This window comes from Lupinus angustifolius, unplaced genomic scaffold, assembly GCF_001865875.1.
Source record: "Lupinus angustifolius cultivar Tanjil unplaced genomic scaffold, LupAngTanjil_v1.0 Scaffold_246_47, whole genome shotgun sequence".
NCBI classification, from domain to species: domain Eukaryota; kingdom Viridiplantae; phylum Streptophyta; class Magnoliopsida; order Fabales; family Fabaceae; genus Lupinus; species Lupinus angustifolius.
In genome coordinates this window covers 6,509-18,046 of record NW_017727358.1, presented here as the reverse complement: position 1 = coordinate 18,046, position 11,538 = coordinate 6,509, and the positions used below count along the sequence as shown (strand labels likewise).

The window sequence follows — 11,538 nt, the reverse complement described above, 5'->3', positions numbered from 1 at the left end:
TGGCCACCTTGTCAGACTTATTGTAGTGATAACCAGGAGGATAACCATGTTTCAGGAAACATGTGTCCACAATGTGATCTTTCCTCTCACAATAAGTGCAGAATCTACCACCATTTCCTCTTCCATTATGAGACATTATTCCTCTTCCTCTGAAAGAGTTATTTCCTCTCCCTCTAATACTATTGAGGCTTCTAAATTGTGAGCTTTCCTAAGACAGAGTGGCTAAGGCCTTAAGGTTAGGAAAAATTGGAAGACTGAATTGCCTTTCTTGTTGAGTCAACATTGAGAGCACCTTGCTAATGGAAGGGATAAGTTCTATTAGCATGATCTGAGACCTGACTTGTGAATATTGGTCATTCAATCCCTTAAGAAACTGAATTACACAGTCTTGCTCTTTATGCATCTTGACCAGATCAATTATGCCACAATCACAAGTAACAACACACTTACATCGTCATATGGCTCTATAATTCTCAATTTCCTCCCAAAGCACCTTTAATTTAGTGAAGTAATCAGAAATGGATTGATTATCTTGATTCATTCTGTAAAACTCCTCTTGAAGCTCGGCTATATGAAAAACATCTCACTAGGAGAACCTATCATGGAGATCTTGTCAGGCTTCAGTTTATCATCAATCTAAAGGATGGATTTCACAATTGCCTCTTCAACAGAATGTTGTACCCGTGATAACACCATCGTGTTACATCTGTTCCATTGTGCACTAAGAGGATGAACCAATGGTGGTTGAAGCAATGATTGATCTATGAATCTTAGCTTGTTCTTAGATTGCAAAGCTAATTTCATAGCTCGAGACCAAGAATGGTAGTTCTTACCATTCAGAAGAGGAGAAACCAAGATCAGAGCAGGACTTTAATTGGAGTGAAGAAAATAGGGATTAGAAGGATTGACATTGTAATCCTCAAAGCTCTGATTTGCCATTTCAAGAATCAAAGAAATCGCAGAAGAATTGAGTTGAAGATAATTCGAAAGCGAAAAACAAAAATCGAAGAAATGCAGAATCAAATTAAAGAATTGGAGAATTGAAGAAATTGAAGAATCGAAGAAGGAAGAGAAGAAGGAGAAATCACAAGAAGGTATTTGCGAAGAATCTGCGAAGAATGTAGACGAATCAAAGCAAAATTTGCTCTGATAATATCTTACAATCCAAGGAAAAAGAGAATGTGTAATTGATTTTCCATTGAATGAGAATGAATAAATCACACAAAGATACACAAACCTACTATATATAGTAGGTAGTTAAGGCAATTAAATAACTTCCATTCATAAAGGGAAAGAATAAACTAAGCCTACTCAATACAAGGAATAAACTAAGCCTGGAATAATCCTAAACATCAAGCCAAAAATCAACATAATTTACAGTTCATGTACTATATTCCAAACTGGGTGAATTTGTGATTATGATATGTTCCCATTATTATGAAAACATGTAGCTGAAATTACATTCACAATCTAATTACAAAAATTACTAAAACCACAGTAGTGCAATCACAATTGTAATATTTGGACGGCAATTTGAAACCCAGGGATAAATGAAATGGTCCAATCTTTTGGGGAAATAGAGTGTTTAGAATATGACACTTTGGACAAAATGCACAGCTGGCAAAACGCAACCTTATAGTATAGCAGAGGTGTTAAGGTCACGCGGCTGAAATCTCAATTTCTACATATTACAAATTGATAGATAGGTGAATGAATGTCACTCATTTTTAATCACATTTATTTCCTGTAACTTTTGAAGGATTTATGGTTCAGTCTCTTACGTACTTATATTAAAACAAAAACTTAAAAATGAACACGTAAAGAATGATAATGATCAGTAGACTACTAATATATTCCATTTAAAACATTTTTTATAAGCAAAAATTTACATGGAGATTTGGGAAATTATATAGCTTTCAGTGCTTCCATTTTATGTGCAGCAGTTATGCTAACAAAACTTTTTTTTAAACTATGAAAAACTTTATTAGCAAAGTTTAAACATATAAACTCTTTCAAATTGACCTAAAATTTTAACTATTTATTTTGTTATCATACTGACCAAATGAACATAAAATGTAATAACAATTATATAATTATAAAAATAAACATAATTATAATATAAATCATAAAAATATTATTCTTAATTAATTTTTATTTATTTAAAATAGATCCCTTATTATCGTGGGACCTAGACAATCACTTGTTCCAATCAATTGCAATGTAAAAACGCATGGACAGTCCAATTTTCTAGAACAAGTTCCACTTATAACTAGTGTGTAAGAGCATTTTCAGTGTGAACACATTCTTTGCCTTTTTGGTAGGGCCAATCCCAAACTCCAAATAATACTAACAAAAATACATGTATAGATATTTTTTTATTTGAAAGTTACAATGTTTGAGTTTTTAAAGTATTAAATGCACATTTTCCAATGTGAGTTTTTTTTTTAGTTTTTGAACCTTTTTACCAATATGAAGGGGTACTGATAAACATTATTTAATAGTTTTGAAAAAGCATTTTTCCATCAAAACACTATATATAACTAATTAATTATGCAAAGTATATTAAAGAGAATTCATGCTCATCTTTGAATCTGTTTCTAGATACAAGAGTAATCATTAAAAACTACTATATATATATATATATAAATATATAAATAAGTTTAATATTGATGCACTAACAGTATAAAGATGTATACATAGTCAATGTATTACCCCCTTCATTTTGATTACTTTTTTATGAAGAGTCAATGAAAATGAAGAATGAACGGTAGATGATACAATGACAGTGTAAAAAACTCTTACACTGTTAGTGTATACATCTTTTTTCTATATATATATATATATATATATATAATCCCATCATATTTTACAAGTACGAAAACTAGGGATGACAAAAAAATTCAACCCATGGTTATCCGTGGAAATACTCGCAACGGGTTTGCAATAATAGCTTATGAGCGGGTGCGGGTTTTGTGATACCCACCCCGCAATACCCACAAATTTATATATTTAGTTTTTAGTTAAATTTTTATATATTTATTATTATTTTAAAATTATATATCATATATTTTATTATTCATGTAACAATTATTTTTACATATTGATTATTATAAATTATATAAATATATAATTAAAATTAAAAACATGTTGGATACCCACAAATATCCACTACTCACAAATATTGTGGATTTGGGCACAGGAAAACACTATCCACACACCCACGTGACGGTTGCTATCCTTAACGCAAACAGAGGTTACCTCATAGTCTAAATTAGATTTAACAACTCAAAAAAGAAGAAAAAAAGTATAATAGGATTTATTAAATAAACAAAAAAGGTGGATCGACATACAAGTAATCAAGCAAGCAAACACGTAATTTCCCCCTAATATGCATTGAATTTTGCAGAAAAAACTACAAAAGAAAAAACATATAATAATGTAACTATTAAAGAAAGAAAAAGGTGGATCGACATGTCACGATTACAGTGTATCAATTCTACACGGAAACCATGATGAATAAGCTTATATGGGTAATCAATGTAACTTATCACCTTCCCATTCAACTCTATAAATTCATCATTCCACAATCACCATCCATAAACTAAGAACTTAAGAAGAAACATAGTCCATATCTCATTAAAAAGTTATAGGCAAAAATGAAGTCTAAGGGATCCATTTTGATGAAGCTTGTGCTTCTTCAGTATTTGTCAGTTCTTTGTTTTTCACAGGATTTTGACTTCTTCTACTTTGTTCAGCAGGTTGGATTAGTTTTAAACTTTATTGAAACTTCACTCTTTCATTTCCGTTAGCGAGGTTCTAATTATTATTTGTCTAAAAATGTGTGTTTGGAATTGGTATTTTATGCAGTGGCCAGGATCTTACTGTGACACACAGCGAAGTTGTTGTTACCCAACAACTGGAAAGCCTTCTGCAGATTTTGGCATTCATGGGCTTTGGCCTAATTACAAAGATGTCTCTTACCCTTCTAATTGTGATACCAACAACCCTTTTCAGCCATCTCAGGTATTACTTTATTATATATATATACTCTCCCCTTTCTTGCAAGTAAGACGTGCACATTTACCCTCTCATACTTCAGTAAGTGGGAGTCTCTTATCCTCATCAGTCATTTTTTTATATACACTCAGTGACAGTTTTTATTTTATCAACCCAATTCTATTTATTTGATGCTTGATTTTGCACTTATGTATGACAGATATCAGACCTTATTAGCAGCTTAGAGAGGAATTGGCCCACACTAGCATGCCCAAGTGGCAATGGGATACAATTCTGGACTCATGAATGGGAGAAACATGGAACATGTTCAGAATCAATCGTAAGTAGACAACATGATTATTTTGAAGCAGCTCTTATCCTCAAGCAAAGAGCAAACCTCCTGCAAGCTCTTATAAGTGCAGGTACATTACATGTGATACTTTGTATTTTAATCTTGTATGTATGTAAATGTGACTATACTGTCACATGAGGGCTAAATTTAATTACGATTATTAAGATTTTATTCATAATTACTAACTTGTGTTTTATGGCACCTAATTGCCTGATATTTCTTAATAGGAATACAACCTGATGGTGGGTCTTATAGCTTGAGCAGCATTAATGCAGCAATAAAAGGTGCTACTGGGTACACTCCATTTATTCAGTGCAATGTGGACTCGACAAGTAACAGCCAGCTTTACCAAGTTTACTTGTGTGTGAACACCAATGGGTCAGATTTCATCGAGTGCCCAGTGTTCCCTAGTGGCAAATGTGGATCAAAAATTGAGTTCCCATCTTTCTAATTCCATAGGATTAAGAGTACATGTTCTAGGGTCATTTATCCTTTATGTTCATTTGATTATTTTTCTTACCTTAATGTTATTGTCTACATGTTACATTGATTCCCTTGCTTTTTAGTTACTTTGATATTCTAGTCCACTAGTACTTTTCATCATATTTATACTCACCAATTGTATGTGTACTTCTTTCCATTGTTTATTACTGCTATATGGGACATAATCTTTTCTTTCACCATTAGTTAGGGAGTGTAATATTGAAGCAATTCCGCTTAATTTTAATTGACACAAAAACTTGTTAAGATGTTGATCCGTATAAGGTAGAGATTTTAATCTATGAAATAAGTATTTAATTAATCCAAAACAAACAAGAAATGATTCATGTTCCTCCCTGGACTAGTCCATGATTATAGCCCGTAGTGGGCAAGGTAGCCCACTTAGGTGTCTTCCTCTAGACTTAGGTAATGATTGGTTCAACTGATTTTTGATCATATCATTATTTCTTGGCAAATATTTATTTGTTTTTTTAATGGGAGTGGAGAACTCTAAATATATCGGATACATAATTGACATGAATATACTTGGATTTGTATATGATCAGCATGTCTAGAGTATTCAAAAATAAAAAATAAGATGAAAATATGTATGTGATATGTTTTATCAATTTTATGAATTATTATATTATATTTTCTAGTTCGGATACTTGGAATTATGGAGGACAACATTATATTGTCTACTTTGATATTTAAATTTACACTTATAATTTTATCATATTTTATATATTTTATACACGTATCTCTTAACGTGTCGTAAATTATATTTTAGAAAAAATATATGTAGATATATTAGATATGTATCATATCCGACACACATATCCACATATCCATATATGTGCTTCATATGTATGTGGAAAGGGGTGCTATATTCTTAACGTCTAAAGTCATGTGCCATTGTCTAGAAAAAAGAAAAAGAAGTTATGTAGAATTCTCTATTTCCCACGCAATGGAAGAAGCAGTTGGTAGCAATCAAAATTTAAAACCATAGTTTTAAACTTTATGTAAGAATGGCAATGGTTAATGTATTCATTTGCATACAGAGGAAGCATGGACCTTTACAATGAAGGAAGGGCTATGCTTAGCTCCCCTTATGGGAAAAACACACGCCTAAAATCACATCATAAAAAACAGTGAAAAACAAAATATTTAACGAGCAATGACCTCAAAGAAATATTCACTCAAAGAGTACACATTTTCTGGATATACTTGCAAGTCCTCCCTAGTGCAACACCCTACAAATCCAAGTCTTTCATTCAAGAGTTAATAAGGAATTATAATAGGACAAAACTTAGGCACAATATCAGAGTACAAATGGTACTTGTGGCCAATTATAATTAGACATGTGTATTGTTTTTTTATTTACCACCAATGTACTCTGATATTGTTAACTTAACTGTTATCTCTCCTCAGTTTTTAGTCTTACTTTCATTATAACGCTCTCATTCCGTTACTACAATTTCACTCATAGAACCCTTTTGTTCTATTTACACGTTTTATTCATTATTAACTATTTCCTTCTTTTGTGAGTTTTTCTTCTCATGGTTTTTTCTTTCGGGTCACTGTCTTTTCATCTTTATTCATAAGGCATATTCCACTTTTCCATTTTTAGTGTTGTTTTGTTTCTTTACCCCATTATGCACACCATGTTCAAAATGTATTAGCAACTACAAACCAGATTCAAAATATTATGGAATCTAACATATAATTTAACCCCAAATACTCACAAACAACAAATTCCTAAAAAACCTCCAATTTCAATACCAAACCCTAACCCCTAAATATCATGCATCAAGAATAAGGGGAGAAATAAAACCAGAATAATAATGAAAAGGAAGCAAAATGAAACTACCATGTGCAAATACAATAGAAAGAAAAAAAACCAGATACAAATGAGAAGGAAAACTAGTAGAGGAAATGAGAAGAGGAATGCTAATTGAAATTTGCAATAAGGGAATGGAAGAGTTATAGTGAAAGTGAGACTGAGAATTGAGAAGGATAACATTTGCACTTAACAGTGTTAGAGGGAGATAAAAAAATTACAGTTGGCTACAGAACCATTTATACCTAAGATAATGCACCTAAGTTTTGTCCATTATAATACTCTTCTCTTAAAAGTGAGAGTCTCACATCTCCTCCATTTGGGACCATGACCCCCTTTAGCTTTGGGATTATTGACCCATTCTTTGACTTTTGGGTACTTCTCCACTTCACAAGCTCTTTTATAGTTTTAATTATATAGTGAGATGGTTGATGTCTCTTCTTCAAAGCATGAATAATTCACAATTATTTGCTTCTCAAATTTCATCACTATTGACCCAATGATCAATGTGCATTAGCTAGATTTAAAGAATAAATGCAAGGCAACACAAATTTTGTGTAATATATATATCTAAATATTTATACATAATCAATAAATCATCTACAACTTATTTATATTATTAATTTTAATGAGTCATTGATAATTAAAAATCAATTATTAATAATGGACTGAAAATATATAAAACTCTTATATTATGGATTAATATATTTTTTCCCTTGTGAAAACACAAACATTTATTGGGAATTTGAAATGATTCCGAACACGTTTTGCATGTATTTTATACAACTAGCTTTATGCATCTTATAAGAAAAATTCCCATATACACAAATATATATGTTTTATATACCCCTAATCATTTTTATAAGAATTTTTTTTACTAAACTGGATTTCCGAATAAAAATGGTTACTTTATGATTTAATATATTTTTATTGATTAATAGTTTTATTTAAAACAAAAAATAGAGATAACCAAAGCTTTTAATAGGGGAAATGTGAAATATAATAAATACAGCATAGAAAATATAAATTGCATTATATATCTGACCTATAGAGTTTGTGAGAGGAACGGCCTGATTTATTTACCAAGTTTGATTATACAATTTTTGGGTTTTCTATTTGCTAGTGACAGTAACATTACTCTCTATTTCTTTTGGTAACTATGATGTGGACGTGAAGTTTTTCTAAATCTTTAACTCTTTAGATTATGTTAAGAATAAAGAGCAACTAAAGAAAATGAATTACACAATATTGAATTTTAGTCGAAAAGAAAAGTTACAATGAAGAGCTTATATAGAAGGAAGAAAAGCTAATTAACATACTACTAACTAAAAAACTAACTAACTAAATAACAAAAAGCCTAATTCAAAACTAACCAAAATAACAAAATATATTTTAACATTGATAATTGATTAACTATATTGTTAGTTGATTATACAACTATTTTAATTAATTATAGACATGGTAATATTAGTAGTTTTCTTACCCTGCAATTATCAAGGAAGCCTTTCTTTGTCACAAATTTAACTTCCCAAAAATTTTACACCTAAAAGTTATAACAAATAACGTCCTACCAATTGATCTCTTGCATGTTGGTAAAAATTGGTCACAACAGAATCATGCTATGGTTTGATGTAACCATCTGATTATCCTTTTGGGTCTTGAGAAACCTTGAATGGATAGTAAATTAAACAAGATATGGGAGAAGAAAAGGAGGATGAGAGGGATGTGACACACTATATGACCATATATGTTCTACACTTTTAGGATAAAGGAAAAATATGAGAAAGAGCAAGATAGTTTATAATCATGATAAGTTATTGTTCTCTCCAATGTTTGATATACACTATAAAATGATGACATTGATGTGGTGATGATTGTTGTTGGGTTTATTTAAGTCTTAAATTTCACATTGAATATGAGAGGAGAAGTAAAATAATCTAAAAGTGTAAAAGGTATTGGTTCAAGACGTGAAACTATTCTCATACTTGTAGCTCTACATTGAATATGACATTGATGTGGTGACGTCTTACTTGTAGCTCTACATTATTCTCATACTCCAATAACAATGAAACTTCCTAATGGTAGGAGGCTCTTGGTCGCAATGTAGTGCAACAGTGGCCAGCCTGTCATATTAGTATATGCTAATATGAGATAAAAAACTACAATATTTTATGATATTCATTTCTAACTGGGCTCCTCTCATGGAATAGAAAATACATTAGGTAAACATGATAAGATAGACCACCATATATCCTTATTCTATTAACTCTTAATTTGTTCACCAAATAAGTACTTGGTTGTCTAGGATATACATTGAATTGTTCTTTCTTTTTCATTATAAAATATACATAGTTTATAAACAAATATTTTCTTCTGAAAATGATTTTTGTTGCATATGTTAATATAAGTACCATCTTCACTGTCCACAAAAGTTTGAACTACAATTTAAATCTATCTCTATTGAACTAGAGTCAAAGTCTTTCTGATACTAGCTGTTCAAGTCAATTATTTCTAACATTTCTGATTTCCTCAACTTGTTGCAGCATCTTTTCTCAGAAGGTTGATCAACACAGCCACCATCAGAATCAGTTTCTGCACTTCTCTTTTTCTCACTAGCTCCATCCCTTGTATCTTCTACTTGAATGGCCAATAATGGAAATTCAACTGTAGCAGTATTAGACTTTTGAACCTTTTCTAACTCATGATACAAAATCTGATTTTCTTCTCCTTCTGAGCTTTCACAATATGTCAAAGAACTTTCCATGGAACACATAGTTCCTCTATTTTTATTCCTCTCTCCACAGTTTAAATTGAACCCTCTTGTTTCTGTTAGTTCTGAAATTGAAGAACTTGGGCATGCCATGTTGATTGTTGATACTAAGTGAGAAAGTTCAGCTTTGGTAACTTCTGCACCAAGTGTGGAAAAATTGTATCCTGTTAATGCTTCTTGTGCTTTTTTTAATACTGTTTGTAAATACTTCCCTTGAGCTTCAATTCTAAGCTGCATATGTTTTTGCACCTATATCATGGTCCAAATTGATTAACATGATGTTACATGCACTAACTTGAATAATAAGTTAGATCATATATGCTACCTCAATTTGTTCATAAAGTTTACTTTGTACTTCCATTTGCATTTGGAGAGCCTGAGAAATTTGCAAGCTTCTGCTAAACAAAGCATTTGATCAATGAAAGTTTTATTGGGCAATAAAAAGCATTCACATATTTGCTCAATTTCTAACTATTACTCAGTTTTTTGATTCTGGGTTTCAGTACTGATTTCCTTACTGCAATGACCATAACTATTGTGGATTTTTATATGATCTGCACCAATAAGATCTTCAATCATCAACATTATACCAAATGAAAAAAAAACTGCCAATGATATTATTATTGTTAAAACAAGACATGCCATAAGTCACCTTGTTTGTTCTCAGAAGAGGTTTGCATCTGTGGGCTTTTCCCAAATCTATATTTCTATAACCAGAAACATACATAAGATGAAACTCATGATTTTTGGAATCAGTGAAAGCAAAAAAGAATAATGTTTTAATCACAAAAAGGACATGCCTGTAAATGACTCTTCAGGTGGTACAAAGTTAGTCCTGGAATACCCATCACCCTCATAAGACTCTTTGGGGTAGCCTCTGCCACATGCAAAGCATGATGATACATACATTATTAGCAAAGATATAACATTATAAGATTATAACCCAAAGTCAAATAATATCAAAATATTAAGGATAATTTGTAACTATACTCACTTTCTACACCTCCAAGTTGACTAATTGCATCAATGAATCTTTGATGAAGCTCAGGAGTCCATTTCATCCTAGGCTTGGTATCTGTGGATAGAACCAAACGCATGCTTTGGTTTTGCACATTTTTCAGATCCATTTTTTCTTTTTAGGAAGAGTTACTGCTAATGGACTAAAACATAAATATACTTTTCAACCTTTTAACTATGTGGTAGCTATAGTTAGTTCTTTTTATATTATGAGAGTGGTGATTGTGATGTTGTCCTATGATCTCACTCCATATAAGGAAGCATGGGTGGGTTATGTTGGGGGAATATATACCATGAGTTGGGTGGCTCTTCTTGTGAACAACAGATATATGCATAACCTCTTATATTTCGTGTAAATAAAAACATATCATATTAATAAATAAAAAATTTCATTTGTGGGAGACAAGATTTAATATTTCTATTTTTTTATGGACCAAGATCAATTGTTGTAAAAATATCATATTCTCTATTTCGGACCAATCAGATATTGTTACATAAATAAAAAAGAAAACTTTTAAAAACAAAAAAGTAATTATTTTTATTAATTATCAAAATCTGATTGGTTCTAGATACATAATGAAACAGAATTGAGGATATGTGATACATGACACCTCAATGACCCAATTTCGTTCCTACTTTCCTTTATTTTATTTTTTAATTTCCCCTTCTACTCTTTCATCTCTGACTTAAAAGGTGTTGGGGAGAATCTTTGATATAGCAAAAACTGAAAAAAGTTATATTTTGAGTCTTAAAAGGAGGGAAAATGGGAAGTGTTTGGTTTGTTTTTATCTTGCTGTTTTCCCACTTACTTCCTCTTAGGTTTGATTCCATGCATTTGGATAGGCCCACCATAATCAATAATGGGTGCAACTTTCTTAATTGTGTCAAGTGATGAGCTTTCAAGTTAAAAATATTGTATAATAATGTGTTGCTAGCCAATGTTCTTACCCATGGTGTACATAGGTTGGGTTAGTAATGATGAAATAATAAATCAAACAAACTTGATTATGTTAAATTGGCTAAAATAAATGCCATTTTGGTGTAAAAACACTAATCAAACATTGGTGGTTCACACAAAAATAT

General features: G+C 31.2%; 2 protein-coding genes across 2 annotated transcripts; one reads left to right on the top strand and one right to left on the bottom strand.

Moving 5' to 3' along the window:
- The first annotated feature begins 3,564 nt into the window (after positions 1-3,564).
- Positions 3,565-4,988, top strand: LOC109340794 (extracellular ribonuclease LE-like). Its single transcript, XM_019578536.1, has 4 exons — positions 3,565-3,758; positions 3,868-4,023; positions 4,217-4,418; positions 4,576-4,988. Exons 1-4 carry the CDS (start codon positions 3,657-3,659, stop codon positions 4,797-4,799), a joined length of 684 nt encoding a protein of 227 aa, XP_019434081.1. The 5' UTR covers positions 3,565-3,656; the 3' UTR covers positions 4,800-4,988.
- Positions 4,989-8,876: 3,888 nt separating this feature from the next.
- Positions 8,877-10,565, bottom strand: LOC109340795 (myb family transcription factor PHL8-like). Its single transcript, XM_019578537.1, has 6 exons — positions 10,433-10,565; positions 10,239-10,315; positions 10,091-10,145; positions 9,917-9,992; positions 9,764-9,833; positions 8,877-9,687 (listed from the first exon to the last, which is right to left on the bottom strand). Exons 1-6 carry the CDS (start codon positions 10,563-10,565, stop codon positions 9,157-9,159), a joined length of 942 nt encoding a protein of 313 aa, XP_019434082.1. The 3' UTR covers positions 8,877-9,156.
- Positions 10,566-11,538: the final 973 nt, after the last annotated feature.